The sequence below is a fragment of the Lygodium microphyllum genome, chromosome 1 (genome assembly GCF_053477565.2).
Source record: "Lygodium microphyllum isolate KBCC chromosome 1, Lygodium_microphyllum_v1.1.10, whole genome shotgun sequence".
NCBI lineage: Eukaryota > Viridiplantae > Streptophyta > Polypodiopsida > Schizaeales > Lygodiaceae > Lygodium > Lygodium microphyllum.
Window position 1 is genome coordinate 176,664,607 of NC_141135.1, and position 20,364 is coordinate 176,684,970.

General features: G+C 41.1%; 1 protein-coding gene across 1 annotated transcript in view; it reads right to left on the reverse strand.

Annotated features, from left to right (window-relative positions):
• LOC148042007 (Chaperone DnaJ-domain superfamily protein) overlaps positions 1 to 20,364 on the reverse strand; it is a 117,959-nt gene that overhangs the window by 57,041 nt on the left and 40,554 nt on the right. The window contains exon 5 of the mRNA XM_087688991.1: positions 17,045 to 17,118. Coding sequence (XP_087545117.1) covers positions 17,045 to 17,118 — 74 coding nt within the window. The remainder of the gene's footprint in view (positions 1 to 17,044; positions 17,119 to 20,364) is intronic.

The following is a 20,364-nucleotide window of genomic DNA, read 5'->3' on the forward strand; positions in this document are numbered from 1 at the left end:
ATGTCTACATCCATCCGCATCGATGTACCACCTCCTCTCATAGTATGCCACTACTTTGATCCTTTATCTAGAATATCTTGTGAACTCTACTTAATCCAAGTACTCTCCCTACAACGCAACCATCCTCCTCCAGTATGAAAGTGAATATCTTGTCTTTGCTCCTGTAGCAATACCATCTGTTGGCCACCTCCCTACTTCACTCTACTACCCCAACCAGCACCACCTTCTTAGCTAGGTCCACCACTCACCTCAACCACCATCTCCTCAGCCCAATCTACCTATCCACCTCAGTAACCACCTGATATATTCAGCCACACATGCCCTTCTATCCAAATATGGAAGTGTCTTCAGCATCCTCCATCCTAGCAACCTTTGTCAGGTTCCTCAACTAAGCTTCTTCCGTCTTCCCTTCTCCTGCACAACCTTCTTCATAGGAGCTAAAATCAATACAACAAAGCTTAGCACTAGCTAATTGAGAAGCATCAACACCATTGATCCATGGAGCTAGGGAGACCTACGAGATTGCAAGCAATCCACCACAACCATCAAAGGTCTCCAGTGCAACCCCCCTTGCATCTACAATTGATGCCTTCCTACCGATCCATTTTACTCGACATGCAAAGCACGTCCCTAGAGACAGAGTCACAACCCTCCAAGCATCTTCTCTAGCCTAAAGACTAATTGAAGATGGCCGCTTCTCCCCCAATTTACATACTCAAGAATTCCATTCAAACAAGATTTAACTACACATCTCAACAACCGCATATCATATTCAACCATACACTCCCTTCTATCCAAATATAGAAGTGTCTTCAGCATCCTCCATCCTAGCAGCCTTTGTCAAGTTCCTCAACTAGGCTTCTTCCATCTCCCCTTGTCTCGCACAACCTTCTTCATAGGAGTCGAAATCACTACAAAAAATCTTAGCACTAGCTAATCAAGAAGCATCAACACCACTAATACATGGAGCTTGCGAGACATACGAGATTATAAGCAATTCACCACAACCATTAAGGGTCTCCAATGCAACCCCCCTTGCATCTACGATTGATGCCTTATTGGCGATCCACTTTACTCCACATGTAAAGGACAGTCCATGAGACAAAGTCACATCCCTCCAAGGGTCTTCTCTAGCCTAATGACTATTTGGAGATGCCCGCTCCTCGCCCAATTTACATACTCAAGGACTCCATCCAGACAGGTCTCGCTAGTCCCCCCACCCAAGGTCACTCGAGTGGTACCCCTAGGAAAGGGGCGTTTCAGGCTTCAATTCAATTCATCCGAGCAGATTGAGACAATACTCTTCACACGTCCGCTGTCCACTCAATGTCAAGTCCCATGTGTGATTCTCACAAATGGGTCAAGAGCAAGGATCACTCATCACTTGAGTACTTTACGCAATACCTGTCTAAGATTGATAACTCCTTCAGTACTTTACTCCATACCTATCTAAGATTGGTAACCCTATCGGCCATATCATACATAGAGATAGAACTTATATCCATACAATCTCCTTGAGTACTTTACTCCATACCTATCTAAGATTGGTGTCATGAGCACATGTATTTTTGAAACCTCACTTAACATATGGATTATTTTTAATCACATGCTTAAGTAAATATTACACATGTGAGGTGTAACTAGGGTTAGAGTAAATTTACAAGCTCGAGAACCAAGGAAATCACGAGATGTCAAAGACGAAAGTTGCTATGAGTTATGCCGCACATGTACTTAGTGGTATCTGGTGTCAATTGTTGGCCTAGGCCATTCGTTCGGCTATAAGTGTCAGTTGGTGATACTAGAGAAGTGGCGTTTAATAGTATCTAACGCCAATCTGATGGTCAAAAATGGCACAAAAACACTTGAGAATGGAAGTTACCTAGCCAATTTAATTATTGGCTAGTCAGATTTTTTTTGGGGCACTGAAATAATTATTAGATTAATTTTCAATATTCAAAGATTGAAATTTAATATTTAACTATGAATAATGCCGGAAAAACCATTTGGGTAGACTGCCACTTGTCAAAAATGCCCATACAACACTGAAAAACGTCTTTATAGGTTGGAGAGAGGCATTATAGTAGATTCAGTTTGCAAGAGAGAGGGAGGAGATGCTCCTGGTCTAATTTGTAGCCATTGAAGAACCTTCTAAGGCAGACAGGGGCAAGAAAAGATCAATCTATAGGCTGTTGCGACAGGGCAACAGTAGTACATGACTGATTTTCTTCAATTATTTGCATCTACAAGCTGTTGAAATAGAGCAATGGCAATAAATGACTGATTTTCTTCAATTCTTCCTGAAGAAAGTCTGAATTTTCCCTCTCAGCATTCTCTCTCATCTCCCAGTCTTTCACAGCCTTACTTCAAAGCTTACAACATTGAGATCACCAGAAGCTGAGAAATTTCAAATTTCTCTGCTGTAAACCCTAATTTGCAACAAAAATTAGGGTTTAGCAACAGCATTGAGAAGCATGCCAAAAATTGGAAGCTCCAAGACTTGAAAACAAGGTTGAAGCTGTTTTCAATCAAATTCAAGTGGAGGAACCAACAAATCAATGAATTTGGGACATTTCCATCTCCACCAAAGCAGGTGAAGGCCAATTGACTGCCTAAATCAAGGGGCAAATCAAATTGAAGACTTACTAGTCATTTTGAACAGCTAGGGGAGTTGGAATACCTGAAGTGATTGGGAGAATCCCTTTGTATATCAACTTCTTCTTCAATTAAGTTAAAGAAGTACCGAAATGGGAGTCACTTTTGGGACCAACAAGGTGTCGACACATTGTCCAAGTTTGTAAGTTAATTTGCATTTCTCTGTTTTGGAATAAACGTTACAACTCTAACTGAGTTGTAATCAGGGACTTACCACCCATCCACAGAAGGAAGACTGGTTTCATAGTTCAATTGCTGGGATACCACTCAATCCCTTGATTTGGTAGGCCCGAGGCATCCGATTGCAAGCCAAAGCAAGGGTAGTTTGAATACTTAAAGGAATTGGGAGAATCCCATTGTACATCAATTTCTTCTTCAATTAAGTTAAAGAAGTACCAAAAGGGGGCATCAGTTTTGGAGCCAACAAGGTATCCATTGTCCAAGATTCTAAGTTAATTTGCATTTCTCAGTTTTGTAATAAATGTTACTGTTGTAGCTAAGTTGTAATCATGGAATTACCGCCATTCCACGGATGGAAGGCTGGTTTCATGGTTCCATTGCCGAGATACCACTCAATCCCTTGATTTGGTGAGCCCAAGGCACCTCATTGCAAGCCAAAGCTTTGTGCTAGAACTGGTTTTTACTCTCAGCTAAGAAATTACAACAATATATATTCATACAGTGAAATGAACTCAAGCAGTGATGATGTCTCTCAATATGAACATTCACATGGGAATGAAGGAAATGCAATGACTGACCTTGGACAAGGCTCAAACCATGGACAGCAAGCTGAAAATGTTGTTGTTGGGCAAGATGCACGGCCTTTAGGGCATAAAGAGGCTGATGACTAGCAAAGCGAAGAGGAATTTGATAACTTGTTCAAGAATCGGATGAGAACAGCAACAAATCTCTTTGCTGAATTGGCAAAGGATGCTCAATTTACCTGATTTTTGAACGCTCCGAAGAAGGACACCAAAGGCAAGAAGAAGAAAACATCTTCTACACCTTCCGAATAGCAAGATGCACTGAAGATAATCCAAACCCTTCATTTGAAGCTCCCAAAGATGCTAATGAAACAAAATAGTTGGTACCTACGAGCAACAAGATGCACTAAAGATAATCCAAACCCTTCATTTGAAGCTCCCACAGATGCTAATGAAACAAAATAGTTGGTACCTATGCGGCAAGGAATGTAAATGCAAGGATATCACGGAAGTGCCAATCCAATGGATTTTGCGTAGCCGAGCATGCATGCTATGATGGGGCAAAGCACAATTTTTCATGCTATGGTTGGAAAGAGACCGCATACGGGAACATATGGCACAAATCCCTATGGTATACAACAACCAATGCATGATGTGCAAGGCCCAATGTATTCGAGTATGGCTGAAAATATGTGAAATCCTATGTATACCAGCATTGGCTTGATGCCTGGGGCACAAAGTAGGATGTTTAGTATTGTATCTACACCCCTAAATGCTTATGGAGCTCATGGAATGAATGATGGTCATACAAATGCTCTGTTTGGCATTGGTTTTGATATAAATTCAACAAATGCACCCTTTTTGCAACAGCCACCATATGACAACTTGACAACTAAAAGGGTAGCAAAAGACTATGATGAGGGTGGAAAAGCACTAAAGTTTGAGTCCTTCAGTGGTGCACAAGATAGGCTGACAGCTTTGACTTTCATTCAAGAGTTTGATGCAGCCTATTCAAGGGGAAACTTCACGAAATCCTCAAAGATTCGAAAGGTAGCCACTTTCTTCAAAGGGAATGCATTGCAATGGTGGTCCACTCTTTTGATGCAAGGTAGAGCACCATCAACGTGGATACAATTCAAGTAAATGTTTGCATCGAATTGGTTGACAAGTACCTTTGAGGAATAAGCTGGATACTAAGCAATGTGAGAATTTGGAGCAAAATAATAAGAAGTTTTGGGATGCATTGCTGCCTGTTACCTCTAATCGCCCCATATCCCTTCATGAGCAAGTGGAAAAATATGTTTGTGGGCTGCCCAAAGGAATCATGGATTTTTGCATTAAATCCACCTCAGTTAATAGAGACTGTTGCTACAACCGATGCTTTGCTGCGTGAAAAGGATTCTAGCTTCCTAGAGAGTGGGGAGAAACCAAATAAAAAGTTATTTAAGGCTGAGAAAAGGGGCAGATCTGAAAATCTGCCTGAAAAGAGGCCAAAACAGCAAAGAAAGGGCTCGAAAACATTGGCACAACAAAGGGAATTCATGGCAGCAAATAAATGTTCTATTTGTGTTGGGAATAAAGGGCCCTCCTGCCTCTTATATGTGCTCAGGTGTGAACACACCCTTAGCACACTAGTACACACACACACACACACACACATATATCTAAAAACCTAAAGAGGTACACTCGTCATTGTACCCACAAGTTGTGTTCACTCTCCTCACTGCTTTGCGCGCACGCACACACACACACACACACACACACACTCTCTCTCTCTCTCTCTCTCTCTCTCTCTCTCTCTCTCTTTTTTAGTACGTGAAAATTTTCTCATTGCAACCGTAGTATAACATGAGAAAATCATGAGGTTACACCAAGTAACTTTAATTAATACATAACTACAGCAATACTTCTCCAAAGGCTAAAAAGACTCAAGTGTTTGTTGCTCGAGTGTAGATCTGTTGGCTGGCATGGGCTGAAATAACTCTGACTGTGCCTCGCTGCACCAACTGCTTAATTGCCTTCCTTGCAAGCGATCCATTTATCCGCAACCAATCTAAGAGAACCGATGGGGTAATGAGCTTGTACTTCGGTACCTCCGACAGAAGCTTGTCATATGTCGCCTGATCAAATCAGACCATGTTGTTCACCTTCTCCTTCTGTTTTCCTTTGCTCCATTTCTTCTTCTTCTGCTTGCCACCTCCTCCACTTTTCGCAAGCTTGGACGGCGCGGCCGCAGCTTTGTTTCTTGGGCGCTATCACCGCGGACTCTCTCTCTCTCTCTCTCTCTCTCTCTCTCTCTCTCTCTCTCTCTCTCTCTCTCTCGTAAAAGGTAATTGTATTAATTACGAAAAAAAGTACAAGTTTACATGATTACAAGATACACGATGGCTCTACCCCATCATGTGTAAAGCACACACTGTCTCTCTACAAGAACCAGACAACCAAAGAGCTACAAAGTCATGGCAAAGACGCAAAGGAAATTGCCATATGCTAGGGACGTAAGTCCTTCCAAGAGAGCAAGTCAGAGTGCCGAAGAAGATCTATCTGCCAATACAAGAGACCCTTAAGGCGAGCAATATGCCGCTGAACATTATAGACGGAATCAAAAAGAAAAGCATTCCGAATGGTCCAGTTATGCCAACAGCCCTAATATCGAAGAAAGTGAATCTCTCTCTCTCTCTCTCTCTCTCTCTCTCTCTCTCTCTCTCTCTCTCTCTCTCTGTGTGTGCACGCTTCTCGAGACGAAGCAGAGGTATTGCAAGAGTCCCAGGTGGGCTTGACAAGTAAAAGTTAACAGGTGCAGGAGAAGTGCAGGCAAGCATCAACAGACAATGGTCAGCTGGACAAAACGGTGGTCAACTGAACAAAGGCCAGGTGACGTGCAATAGTCGACTAGAGAGTAGGCGATGCGATGGGCTGGTGACTAGCTACAAAGCGCGCGTCGGGCTCGTGACGTGGTGACATCAATCGTGTGGAGGACCAGCGGCGCCAATGACCAGTCTAGCAAGCAACCAGATCTGACGCTCGAATTTGAGCCTTTCGCTTTTCTGTGCCAAACAGGACCAACACGGCAGCCAAGCAGCTGACATGCGCTGATGGGCAGACGAGCAAACAACACACACGGACAGGCGATAGACGTGACGGATTTTTTTTTCTCTCATTTTTTGTCAAATTCTTGGAATTTTTCCTTTTCCCCTTGCCGAGCTTTTGCGCATAAGCACAGTTTCCAAATTTGTGCAATCTTGGCCTGAAAATTTGGGGCTTTTCCTGGATTTGGAGATTTTGATGCAGAGCAAGACCATTTGTCTCAAAAATTGCAGGAATTTGTGACATTTTGCCTCCGACATTTGGGCTTTTCATGTACATGCAAGAATTGGGTTGAAATTTACCCAATTTCTCGACATTGATGCACATTGGACCCCGTGCATTTTGGGGCTTTTGCTGTTTGGGCAAAAGTTGTGTGCCAGTTGGTCATTTTATGTACATAGGAGTTTTAATTCCATGCAATTTAGACACCTAGCACTTGGAAAAAATTGGGTGTTTTGCTGAAATTGCTCTATTCTGGCAAAATAGGCATGTTCTATGCATGTCAAAGACAGTGCAGATGTATGGTTGATGCTTTGAGCACAAAAATTTTAGAGCTTTCAACCGTGCGTGTCAAATTTTCTGCCCGTGGGTGAATGTACAACAAAAATTGCAGCTAAAATTTGGGACCTCTCATGCAATGTGATGTATTTCTCCCTGAAACAACTCTAATCAGCTGTGGAGTGCTGCAGCACAAGGTTTAGTGCTTCTGACAATTTATCTGCAGATCTGAAATTTCTGCTTCTATGTGGTTATTTATTGCTGGTTGATACTTGTTTGTACCTTGGTCACTTGTGTGACAGTTTGGACCTGCATTTGCTGAATTTTTTTGTCACATTTGGGCTGAAAAACATGGCTGGCAGCAGTGATAGCAGTAATCTCATGCACATAAAGAAGCTTGAAGGAGCACATAACTTTGCAGTTTGCCAAAAAACAGTGCTACAATATCCTGCTGCAAAAGAAGAAGGCAAAGCCGATCAAAACACAAGGGGCAAAGCCTGCAGATATGGAATAGGACGATTGGGATGAGTTAAATGAGCTTCCACGCTCAACCATCGAGCTATCGATTTCTGATGCCTTGTTGTTCAACATTGAAGGTTTGGATTCTGCATATGCTTTTTGGACTAGACTGGAAGAACTGTATGCACAGAAGAGTGCTGGAAGCAAAGTGTATTGGCTGAAAAAGCTTATGGATTTGCGTATGAAAGAGGGTACAACAATGTCTACTCACTTGAGTGAGTTTAACCTCATTTTCAGCCAGTTGGTTGCCTTGAAGTTCTTGTTTGATGAAGAATTTAAGGCTACGTTCTTGCTTTGCACTCTGCCAAAGAGTTGAGATATATTCAGGTTATGAGCAATTCTAATGCAATTCTTTTGTATGCTGATGTAGAGAGTGCTCTACTCATGGAAGAAATGAATCGGCAGAACAATGCATCTAGTAAGTCTTCCAGTGCTTTGCATACTAGAGACAAATCACAGCAGAAACACAAATCTGATAGAAAGGGACGCAGTAAATCACATGGCAAGGATGTTAAATGCCATCATTGTGGCAAGAAGGATCACTTTAAACGTGACTGCTACAAATGGAAGAAAGAAAAAGGAAAGGGCAAGAAGACAGATGACAGCAAGAAAGAGAAGAAAGAGAGTCAGCCTAAGAAGAGCAGTGTCAAAATTCAAGAGGTGAATGTAGTCACTCATGACAATGACAATGGGAATGACGTACTCTTGGTCTCTTCACACTTTAGTCCACATGATTTACTTGCAGATACAGATGATGGCATGCATACTTGGATTCTTGATTATGGTGCTTCCTTTCATGTCACCCCTCATCGTGAGTGGTTCTTTGACTATACAGGGGGTCGACATGGCATTGTCCATCTTGGGGACAACAATGCATGTGACATTGCAAGTATTGGCAGTGTGCAGTTGCAGTTTCAGCATGGTTCTATCTTCACACTTCAGCATGTACCTTAGCTCAAGAAAAGCTTGATTAGCATAGGGCAGCTAGATGACGATGGATTACATACAACCTTTGGTGATGGAAAATGGAAGATCTGTAAGGGATCTAGAGTGATTGCCAAGAGATTGTAAAAGTGATACCTTGTATCCTGTCCATGTATCTAGTGTGAGTAATCATGTTGTTGCCGTGATCAAGCAACCAAGAGTTTCTTTGTGGCATGGCCAGTTAGGGCACATGAGTCAAACTGAAATGAAAGTGCTATGGTTCAACTATTGACAATTTAATTTATGCTATGGTTGCTACACATCCTGGTATTTCCTTTGCAGTGGGAGTGGTTAGCAGATACATGGCAAACCCTAGTAAAAAGCATTGGGAAGCAATGAAAGGTATTATGAGATACCTCAAAGGTACAAAGGATTTGTGCATCTGCTTTGGAAAGCAAAAGGCATCTGTCGTTGGCTTTACGGATGCAGACTATGCTGGTCATGCGGATTGCAAAAAGTCCACTGCTGGGTATGTGTTTACCTTCACAGGAGGAGCAATCTCTTGGATCTCCAAGCTACAAAAGTGTGTTGCATTGTCTACTACAGAGGCAAAGTATGTGGCTACCACTGAGGCATGCAAGGAGGCTTTATGGCTTTCACGTCTGATGGAAGAGCTTGGCATTACAGAGATACTTGTTCTCCATTGTGATAGTCAGAGCGTTATCATGCTGGCACGAAATCCCGTCTTTCATGCAAAGACGAAGCACATACATGTAAAGTATCACTTCATTAGAGATGTACTTGACAGCAAGAGCATTGAGCTTGTCAAAGTGCATACAGATGACAATCCTACAGACCTTCTCACGAAGGGTCTTCCAACAGAGCAGTTTCCTCATTGCCGACAAATGATGGGAGTTGGATAGATATATGTATTTGTATATACCTAGACTTAGCTGATTCTTTTCTCCTCTTAAGGCACATTGCCTTTATGTGAAAGGTTGTTGAAAGTAAAGGACCCTCCTGCCTTTTAAACGTGCTCGGGTGTGAACACACCCTTAGCACACTTGTACATTCATATATATATCTGTCTAAAAACCTAAAAAGGTATACTCATCATTATACCCACAAGTCGTGTTCACTCTCCTCACTACTCTCTCTCTCTCTCTCTCTCTCTCTCTCTCTCTCTCTCTCTCTCGCAAGCACTATGTCTCCATCCTCGCGTCTCTGAGCTCAAGAATTTGTGAACAAGTGGGTCACATTGCAAGGACTGTCCCAATAGGCAACAAGCTGAAAAATCAAAAAATCAAGGACATTCTGAAGAAAAGAAACCCAAAACATCAGTGGGATTGGTGCCCGATATTGTTACTGATCAGCCCAATGATGATGCTACTAAGTTATCTAGAGCATGGGGCAAAATTAGGGATCAATATGCATTGATTTTCTTTGATAATGGTGCACGAGCTAACTTCATCTCTGTTGACATGGCGGCCCATCTAAGCATCAGACAGGATAAGGTGAGACCCATGGGGGAGGTTGGAATGGCATGTAAAGGCCATGCACAGTCACACCACTCGTTGAAAAGCTTCGGTTGCATATACAAGGATATTTGGGCAGCAAAGAGTTCTTTATTGCTCCACTTGAGGATTGTGGTGTATTGCTTGGTATGCCATGGTGTCACCATATGCATGCAATGATTGATCCTCGTGCAAAAAAGATCACTATTCAACATAAGAGAAAGGTACTCACACTTGATGTAAAGTTGAAAGGTGAATTTGTCCATGTTGTATCTAGGACTGTCATTTCTAAAGTAATGAAAAATCATCTTCAACGTACTTGGTTTTTAGTAAGGATAAAGATAATAGTGAGAATGTTGAGAATGGGAAGATGTCTAAGTTAGAGAAGGATCATATGTCAGTTGCTGAAAATGTATACCGAATGCTTCTCTCAGTCACTTCCAGGGCAGCTATCGCTTGAAAGGCCAGAAGATCATGACATAGATCTTATCCGTGGAAGTAGCCCACCTAATAAGCCACCCTACAGAGTCACTGCATCCATCGAAAGAGATTAAGAGTCGGGTGGATGAGCTGTTAGAAAAAGGACTGATTCAGCCCAGCTCATCTCCTTTTTGTTCTCCAGTGCTTTTGGTGCAAAAAAAGGATGGTTCATGGTATATGTGCATTGATTATAGTGCTAAAACAAGATCATGATAAAGAATCGCTTTCCGATTCCTTGGATAGATGATGTTATGGATAGATTGCAAGGGACAGCCATATTCAGCTGTATAGATTTGAAAAGTAGATCTCATCAAATATGCATTTGACCAGAAGATGTGCCTAAGACACCTTTCAAGACATCCTTTGGATTGTATGAGTTTCTTGTTATGCCTTTTGGACTTACAAATGCTCTTGCCACTTTTAATCGGATGATGGATCGCATCTTCATGCCAAATAGGGGATTTGTAGGCACTTTATTTGATGACATGATTGTCTATTCAAAGAACGAGGTAGAGCATAGAAGGTTCTTGGACATTGTTTTCAATGAACTGTGTGAGCATAGGTTGGTTATCAATGAGAAGAAAAGTAAATTCTTCTTGCATGAAATCCACTTTTTGGGACATATTGTATCGGCTGATGATATTCGCATGAACCCTGCAAAGGTTGAGGCGATACGATCATGGCCACCTTTGAGAAATGTGCATGAGATCCGCAGCTTCTTGGGTTTATGTTCTTACTACAGGAAGTATGTACGTGGGTTTACTAAAATTGCATCTCCATTGCATGTTTTGCAAAAGAAGGATATGTCATTTAGATGGACAGCAGTGGAAATTCTAGCACTTGAAAAGTTGAAGGAAAAGATGACTTCAAATCTTGTGCTCATGTTGCCCGATCTAAGGAAGTCGTTCATAGTTCAATGTGATGCAATGTGGTAACAGCATTGGGGCTGTTCTTATGCAGGACGACCCAAGTTGTGGCTTATGAGAGCCGAATTCTCCACGGTGTAGAAAAGAATTTGCAAATTCATGAGAAAGAGCTCTTAGTTGTAATTACGCAAAAACATTATTTGTTAGGGGCTGATTTTATAGTGCAGACAAACCATCAAACTTTGAGGTACTTTCTGATGCAAACAAAGTTGTCAGAGAAGCATATGAGATGGGCAAATTTTCTCTCTATGTTTCACTTTCAGATTATACATATTGATGGTAAAAAGAATGATGGCACTGATGCATTGTCACGTAAGCCACAAATTTCAACCATCGGCATGGTTTATCACACTATGTTGGATGCCATGAAAGAGCAATATGTTGTTGATTCGGACTTTGCTAATGTTAATGATCAGCTTTGCAATGGCCAAAGGCATGAACACTTTGTGCTAAGAGATGGATTTCTGATGATGCATGGATGATTGTGTGTCATAAAGCAGTTAAGGCTTAGAGTTATCACTGAAAGTCATGCTCCTCCGTATGCAAGATATATGCCTTGTGAAAATTCCAACCCACTATTTTGCTTTTGATGCATCTGACAGTGCAATCGAGTACGATTGCAAGGATTTTAAGAGGGAGGGTTGTCATGAGGACATGTATTTTTGAAACCTCACTAAACATGTGGATTAATTTCTAATCACACAGTTAAATGTTGCACATGTGAGATGTAACTAGGATTAGAGTAAATTTACGAGTCTAAGACCCGAGGACATCACGAGATGTCAAAGGTACAAGTTGCTATAAGTTATGCCGCACAAGTACTTGGTGGTATCTAGTACCAAATGTTGGCCTAGATCATTCATTTGGCCATATGTGTCAGTTGGTGACACTAGAGAAGTGACACTTAATGGTACCTAACATCAATCCGATGGTCAAAGACGACGCAGAGACACTTGAGAATGGAAGTTGCTTGGCCAATTTAATTATTGGCCACTCTGATTATTTTTATGGGCACCGAAATAATTTCTAGATTAATTTTTAATATTTAAAATTAAAAATTAATATTTAATCATGGATAATGCTGAAAAAAACCATTTGGGAAGGCTCCCACTTTGTCAAAAATGCCCATCAAGAGTGAAAAACGTCTTGAGAGGTTGGAGAGAGGCATTTTAGTGTATTCAGCCTGCAAGAGAGAGGGAGGGGATGTTCCTAGTCTGATTTGTAACCATTGAAAGACCTTCTGAGAGAGACAGGAACAAAAAAAGACCAAACTATAGGCTGTTGAGACAGAGCAGCAGTAGTAAATGATTGATTTTCTTTAGATCTTTGTATCTACAAGCTGTTGAGATAGGGCAGCAATAATAAATGACTGATTTTCTTCAATTCTTCGTGAAAAAAGTCTGAATTTTCTCTCTCCTCAGCATTCTCTCTGATCTCCTAGTCTTTCTACAGCCTTACTTCGAAGCTTACAACATTAAGATCACCAGAGGCCGAGAAATTTCAGATTTCTCTACTGTAAACCCTAATCTACAAAAATTAGGGTTTAGTAGCAACCTCGAGAAATGTGCCAAAAATTGGAAGCTCCAAGACTTGGAAACAAGGTTGAAGCTGTTTTCAATCAAATTCAGGTGGAGAGACCAGCAAATCAATGAATTTAGGGCATTTCCATCTCCACCAAAGCGGGTGAAGGCCAATTGACTGCCCGAATCAAGGGGCAAATCAAATTGAAGACTTGCTGGCCATTCTGGACATCAAGGGGAGTTTGAATACCTAAAGGGATTAGGAGAATCCCATTATACATCAACTTCTTCTTCAATTAAGTTAAAGAAATACTGAAAGAGATGCCAATTTTAGGGCCAATAGGGTGCCCATTGTCCAAGATTGTAAGTTGGTTTGCATTTCTCAGTTTTGGAATAAATGTTACTCCTGTAACTAAGTTGTAATTAGGATATTACTACCCATCCACAAAAGGAAGGCTGGTTTCAATTGGCATGGAGTGAAGTACACAAGGATCATTATCTCCTTTAATGCTTTACTCCATACTTATGTAAGATTGGTAACTATATCGGCCATGTCATACATAGAGATAGAACTTATGCTGATACAATCTCAAAGAGCCGACACTTATATCCATCTTTCAAAGTTACTATGCCCACAAAGTCTCAACATATCCTTCCCCGTACTATCAAAGTTCCCTCTGTACACAAGAGTTCGGTTGTCTAGCCAGTCTCATATGTAAGTCTCCATTGGCCAATGTTTTGCTTGGAAGATGGTCCAACATCTAGCAACAAATACCCAAGGACACAACAGAGGCATGCCTGAAAATTAGAAGATAGGAGGGAGAGAGAGAGAGAGAGAGAGAGAGAGAGAGAGAGAGAGAAGAGTAGACATCATATTGAGAGGAAAATCAACCACTCCACCTTTACAGGCATTTATTGAAACAAACCACGGGAACCAAGTGTCTAAACCATATACAAAAAGGCTCGTTTGCTGCAATTCTAAAAACTAGGGTTTTGAAACCCTAATTTCTGCATACACCAAGTAGCAAGCTGATTTTCTTCTTTAGTGCTTGGACTAGATCAAGCTAAGTAGAAAATGCTTTTTGGATGCCTTTGATGCAAACAGAATTTTCATTTGAGCAACTTCCAATAATAGTAACCTCCTAAATTTTAGGAGCCGCCAAATTTAGATTCTAGAGAGCTTCATTATATAAGTTCACCAATTCATGGTTTGTTTCTTTGATCATAAGTATTTCGTTTCACTTTTAAACCACTCACTATATGGCCTTCTAGTCAATGTGACTACCCGAGTGTAAAAGTCTTGGTCATCTGAGCTTAATTAATTTGAATAATTGAGCCAATATGTCTTGGTAACAATTGATATACAGAAGGTTGGTTAAACATTGTCATACAAAGAAATAGACATTGCCAACAACGGCATGAGCATACAAATGATAAACAAAGATAGAAGCAAAGAGGTGAGAAATAGTGGAATCAAGTTGAGAGACAATGGAGAGTCATTAAAGAACTCAAACTTGCAGCCCATGTGGCACCACCTCAACCTCCTACAGTCTCTACAAATACTCCTCTAGCCACTAGGAGCCAAGGTTTCCATACCCCAATCAGTAGCAACCCCTAACACTAAAGCAGGTGAAGGACGTGGCTATCGCATAAGAGAGCAAGCAAAACATGGATTACTTGGATGCATACTTTAAGTACTTTCTCCCCTTGCATGTGGCAACAAACACAGCTAGGGGAGAGAAGTTTTGACAAGGCATATTCTACAATACAACAAACAAGGCATAGACTACAAAGCCACATAGTCTCAAAGGCACCCCATGAGGATCCTCGCATGGAATATACAAGGCTTCGAAGGAAAACATTTTAGGAATATGCGAGGCTTCAGAGAATAACTTTTTAGGCAAGATCAAAGCTTCATGAAAAAAGACTTGCATATAGCATTCATCGAAGGATTTGGTTACAAGCTCAGCCCTCATAGTTGTAACGACATATACGAGGCTTTGGAGAACAACTTTTTTTAGAAACATAGGAGGCTTCAAAAGACAATCTTTTAGTCAAGACCAAAGCCTCATGATAAAAGACTTGCATACAACATTAGTGAAAGGATCTAGTCACCATGCTAAGCCCTCGTAACTCGTTCAATCACAAATCCCCGGCAGCTAGTGTTGAGCTACAAAATGCATTACAAACTAATTAGCTCTTTATTACAATCCCCAAACATGATTATTATCAAACTTTCTTGGGGAGTGTCTGCGTTCCATAAGCTAAACCCTAAGGAAGATCCACATCTATAAATAGGAGGCTTCCCTTCTGCTCAACCTATCTCAATCATTCATTGCAAGTGCTCCTCCAGCTCGCACCTACTTCATCACTGTTGTCTACACCCCTCCATGGCAGATACCTCAATTCGTCATGGTGACAATCTTGCATCAGCTCCCGCAATCAGACTACGTCCTCCAGAGCCTTGTGTTTGCATCTAGCGGTAGTTTTCAAGCCTATCTACACTAACTTCCAGCCATTGTCATCAGCATTAGAGGGTCCAGACACTTGCGGTATTCAGCAGGCGCCATCCATTCAAGGTCAGCGTGACAACTGCATTTCGCAACTTCAGTTATCGCCATCATCCTCCTAATCTTTCTCGGCCTGCTACCACTATTCCCGAGCTACCACGACCATGTTGAGCCCGATCCAAATGCATAAATCTGTGTTTGCAGCTGCTGAGCACATTCTCGGGCTGCCTATTGTGCTTCAGGACCCATACAACGTATGAGACACTCTCTAGCTTATCTCTCTACCCCAGTCCTTCAAAGACATGGGAGTCCAAGGTTTTGTATTCACTCTGGATAGTGTACTCCTTACATTGAGCGCATCATACTCATTCATCATTCATTCTTCAGTGCTGATTGTCTCTAAGTTACTCTTCACGTTTTTGTTCTTCCATTATCACTTTGTGTTTTGTCATATACTTGTGTTATCTTTGGTGCTCAAGTATTTCTTTACATAGTATCAAAGCTAGGTACTCTTTGAAGAAACCTAGGCCTTCATTTGAAAGCTTCACATCCAAGACAAAGAACTTTGAAGGAAAGACTGCCTCAATTTCATCCTCACCACTTCTTTCTCCTAGACAACCTTGCCGAGCACCAAGCAAAAGTGGGCCTCTCAGCGCTTACTCTGCGAGATTCTGATGGAGGTAGAAAAATATCAGACTAGTATGGTGCTTACAGACTATATGACATTTCACGCACCGAGTTCAATTTGATCCTCCTACATTGAGTCCAACGACAACTAAAAGGTAACATTGATTATTTGCCCTTGGATTTAGTGCACAGGCTATTAAGTGTCTATACTAGGTTATGATATTATTTCTTGAAGAGAAGACATTGCTTTGTTTTATTCAACCATCCTAGAATCTCTTGAAATGTGCAAGTACACAGTCCAAGCATGATGTTTGCCACCACAAATCAGACCTAAAGCTCTTCGCCAAATATATACCTCAAATCTGATTAAAAATCCACCAGTTACTCAACTACTACAAGGATCCATCTAACTCTAGTCTAATATCCTCTAGTCTCAAAAGTACAAGCTTCTTCCACAGCCCCTCATTTGGAAGGTTTCAAGAGATGAGCTTGACAAGACAGGCTCAGCTCTAGCAATCCACATCACAATGATCCCAAGCCCTCTACATAAGCTTCCATGTCAAGAAAATCATACAAAAGTTACAAATGAGCTTCTTTACAGTCCACTGCATGACCCAAAGAAAGCCCGAAAAACAAGTAATACATCCTATGATTACAAAACTACTAGAAAGCTAGATGACAAGTATCATGACACTTGCCATCTCTTTTATTTTCTCCTTCTTGAGCTTAAAACAGTATAGAATAGAAACAACCAAGTATCGTAAAAATAGTTAGAATATAAACTACATTTAGCACATAATCTCATGACCGATTTCCCAAACACGCTCATGATGATAAATTTTAGTGCAATTATGCAACTAAACACTAAGACTAAACTCCTTTTCTATAGCAATCAAATGAAAATCAGGTATTTCTAAGTGTTAGTTTCAAGCTAGACATATCCTACATATGTTCAACATAAAGTGAATTGCTTTGGTTTTAAGTCAATTATATACTCTAAGCCATGTCTATTTGAAGTGTATTAACCTTGTTGTTAGTTCTGATGTAACATTAAGTAAACAAGAATATTAGTGACAAATTCACCTCATCTACCAAAGAACGAATCTTAGAGGCATTGTCTTTCTTCAATTGCTTCTTTCTCTCAGCTTTTAGCTCATCTGCAAAATGAACAGAAAAGTATAATATCAACTACATGATTCTGCAAGGCTAACCTATAGAGAATCAAACTGACCAAGATTTTATTGAATTGAAAAGCCTGATACTAAAGCAGAGTTTCTTGTAGTCTCTCTTTCTACACCTATTACTGGTAATGCTCAAAGAATCATGTGGGCGTCCAACTTGGCAACAAGCATAAGAACCAATTGGACAAATACTCAGATTCCTCTTTATTGAATATCCAATCTATCAATCTATACTCAAAAAAACAAATGAATGTAGGCCACCAAAACACATTAGCCCATTCAAAAGGCTTCCCCAATATTTCCATTTCAAGAACTTTAAGGACATACGCATGCAATCCACGTGCAGTTGAAGTTCCTAAAGTACATGGATTAAGCCTTTAATCCCTCTACAACTGGGAAGTCTATAGTCTTTGAATCCATGAAAAGCCCTCCATGTAAACATTGCCACATTAGTGAAGACCATCCATTAGAATGAAATCATCCCCATTAATTTGAAGCAATCGATAAAGTAGGTTGACATAAAGAAGACAAACAGACTCATCATGAAGTGTCTCACAAATCACAGCCTCCTTTGAGATCAATGTTTGAGGAAATGATAAGGCAAGCAAAGAAAGCACAAGAAACAGCAAACACCACCAACAAACCAATGTATCCTCAAAGGAAATGAATGAATGACATAGATGAATGTATGGATATGCAAGAGTGCTTGTAGATCAGAAGAAGACCACAAGGCATCCATGTCTTGAGGACTGGCACTCTCAAGTCCTGAAGGAGCAGTCAAGGATGCTGCAAATCATCATGGATAAGAGGTCGTACTCAAAGGATTCCCAATGCGGCAACAATCCCACAATCGATACTATAACACAACCAAAAACCCACATTTAAAGGCCGGGCAGTAATCTGAAGGCTGGAGACAGCAACATGCAGCTGTCTGTGGTGTGGACAGTGATGTGACAGAGGCTGAAATGGTTGAACCAGCAGCACGGCTGACGATGACAGCAAAAAGCAGTTGTTTGGGGCCCAATCGCAGGCATGGGCAATAGTTGCAAAGGCTGGAACAGCTCAATCAGTAGCAGGCGTTAAGTCACTAAGAAATTGCCACTTAATTTATCACATTTTTCTTTGGCATTTTCTGAGTCTTTAAATATTCCCAAAAAGAATTAAATCGATTCAAAAGAGAATTGAGCCAATTTGATAGCACAATCAGCTCAAAAAGTTCTATAAAAGGGATTCGTTGTCCGCAAAACCCCAATCACTCCATCATCATCATGATCATTATACCAAATGACTACAGCTCTAAGATCCATTTCTACATTTGAGCATTATCACCTAGCTACCTCCTTAACTGAGGCAACAAAGCATATCAATATGAACAACGATAAGATTCAACCTTGGTTAAATGTGGAGAAATTCCATTTTGACTCACAAGATTGTCCAAGCAGAATGACTTCAATTGTGCCTACCTTGCACTTACCACATTCCATTGTCCTACATCTACTTCAATTCTCTCAAAATACTTCCTCTACTTTGTGAGCATGCAAACATCTATCACTAGAGACTCCAAAATCATCCACAAAAACTCACACTGGAGAACCAAGAAAAGGAGCTAGGACCTGTGAAGATATGCTAGGGTTTGCACAAAGAAAACATAGAATGTACAATGCCAACTAAAACACAATACCTCAAACAATACCACAAAAACGCAAAACACAAAACTCAAAATGTAAAACGCAGGAACACAAACACAAACAAAGAAGAAAGAGGACTCTGAAGTGAATGTATCAATGCTATAACTCAAGGAAAGAATGTACAAGATGCTGAAAGGCAAGGCTGTCCAACAATCGGTGGCTCTCGTGGAAGTGGGCTAACAGAGGTGCCGATGTGTGTCATCCACCAAAGGTGGATCCTGAGTGTACTAACTACTAGTCAAAGAAGAGGCTGATGACAAAAAGTGCTGAAAACGCAAAAACGACCGGCTGCACATACAAACACAAATCAAGCCAATGCTGGAAATGAAAGGGCAGCTGGCTGGTCAAAACACAGCAGTCTATAGGCAGAATCTGGCAAAACACGGCAGCGTTCCACTTGGATGTGCTGGAAAACTGATCGCCGAGACTAAGAACAGTAGGGTGGCAAGTGAGGAAGATGTACAGGCCTGCACTAAAAAAATACCAGCAATCTGATTTCAAACAGGGAGCTGATCAGCAGGACGGCCAGATGAAACAGTAAACGCAGCTGTCTAGAGCAGTAAATGCAATCAGCAGCAGCTGGAAACTGTCACTAGCAACAGTGGATAGGCGCCAGGTGGAGGGCTACAATCGATGAAGGCTGGATAGCATATGGTGATGGGCAATAGGCTGAAAACAGGGCGCCACAGCAATAGAGGGGGTGAGGACTGATGTGACCTACAAAACACAATGGGCTGAATGGTGGACAGTCTATCTATTTTATAGATGAATGGATCCTCCCAAATTAGGGTTTTGCTTATAGAACACAAAAACTCTCTAGGAATGCGTTTCTTTTTAATGAAAGTTTCAGTAATTAAATGCTTTGGAGTTATTTAAAAGAGCTAAGCAATTTATAATGCTATTTCTAACTCAACACCCCCCTCAGGCCCAAAACTGGAACTAGAAAGGGACTGTTAAAAGAAGCTCAATTTACCCTAAGGCGTTCCACCCCAAACCAACTAGAGGATCAGACAAAGGGTGCACATCAACTACCCAATGGCCTACCAAGACTATAGAGGCGATGGTTATCTTACCAAGGAAGCCCAAATGATCACTCCCAAAGAGGCCAAGGCATCGGACAAGGGTACTCACCGGCTGCCAAGTGGCCTACCAAGACTTGCAAAGGCGGATGGATCCACATTGAACTTTGTTTTTTGAGGTTTTAAATAAGGTTTTCGTCCTATGTAGTATGAAGTAACTATGCCCCAAGGGAAGAATGAAAGGGATGGTTAGATCCACCATATCTCAAAATAGACAAGTTATCTGATCATTTGTTGGTGTTGGTAATGAAGTACAAGAGTGAAAAACTATGGAGGTGTGGTGGCTGGAAATAGCTCACAATCAGCTCAAGGGTGCTTTGCACAATGAGATGCAAAGAGTAATGCTACATGATGAGAATGTGGATACAACAAATGCCACTTGGACAATGTCCCTCGTGGGGAAATTGTTCACTTGCCCAAGTGCCCTTTTACAAAGATAATGATGATTATGCAAT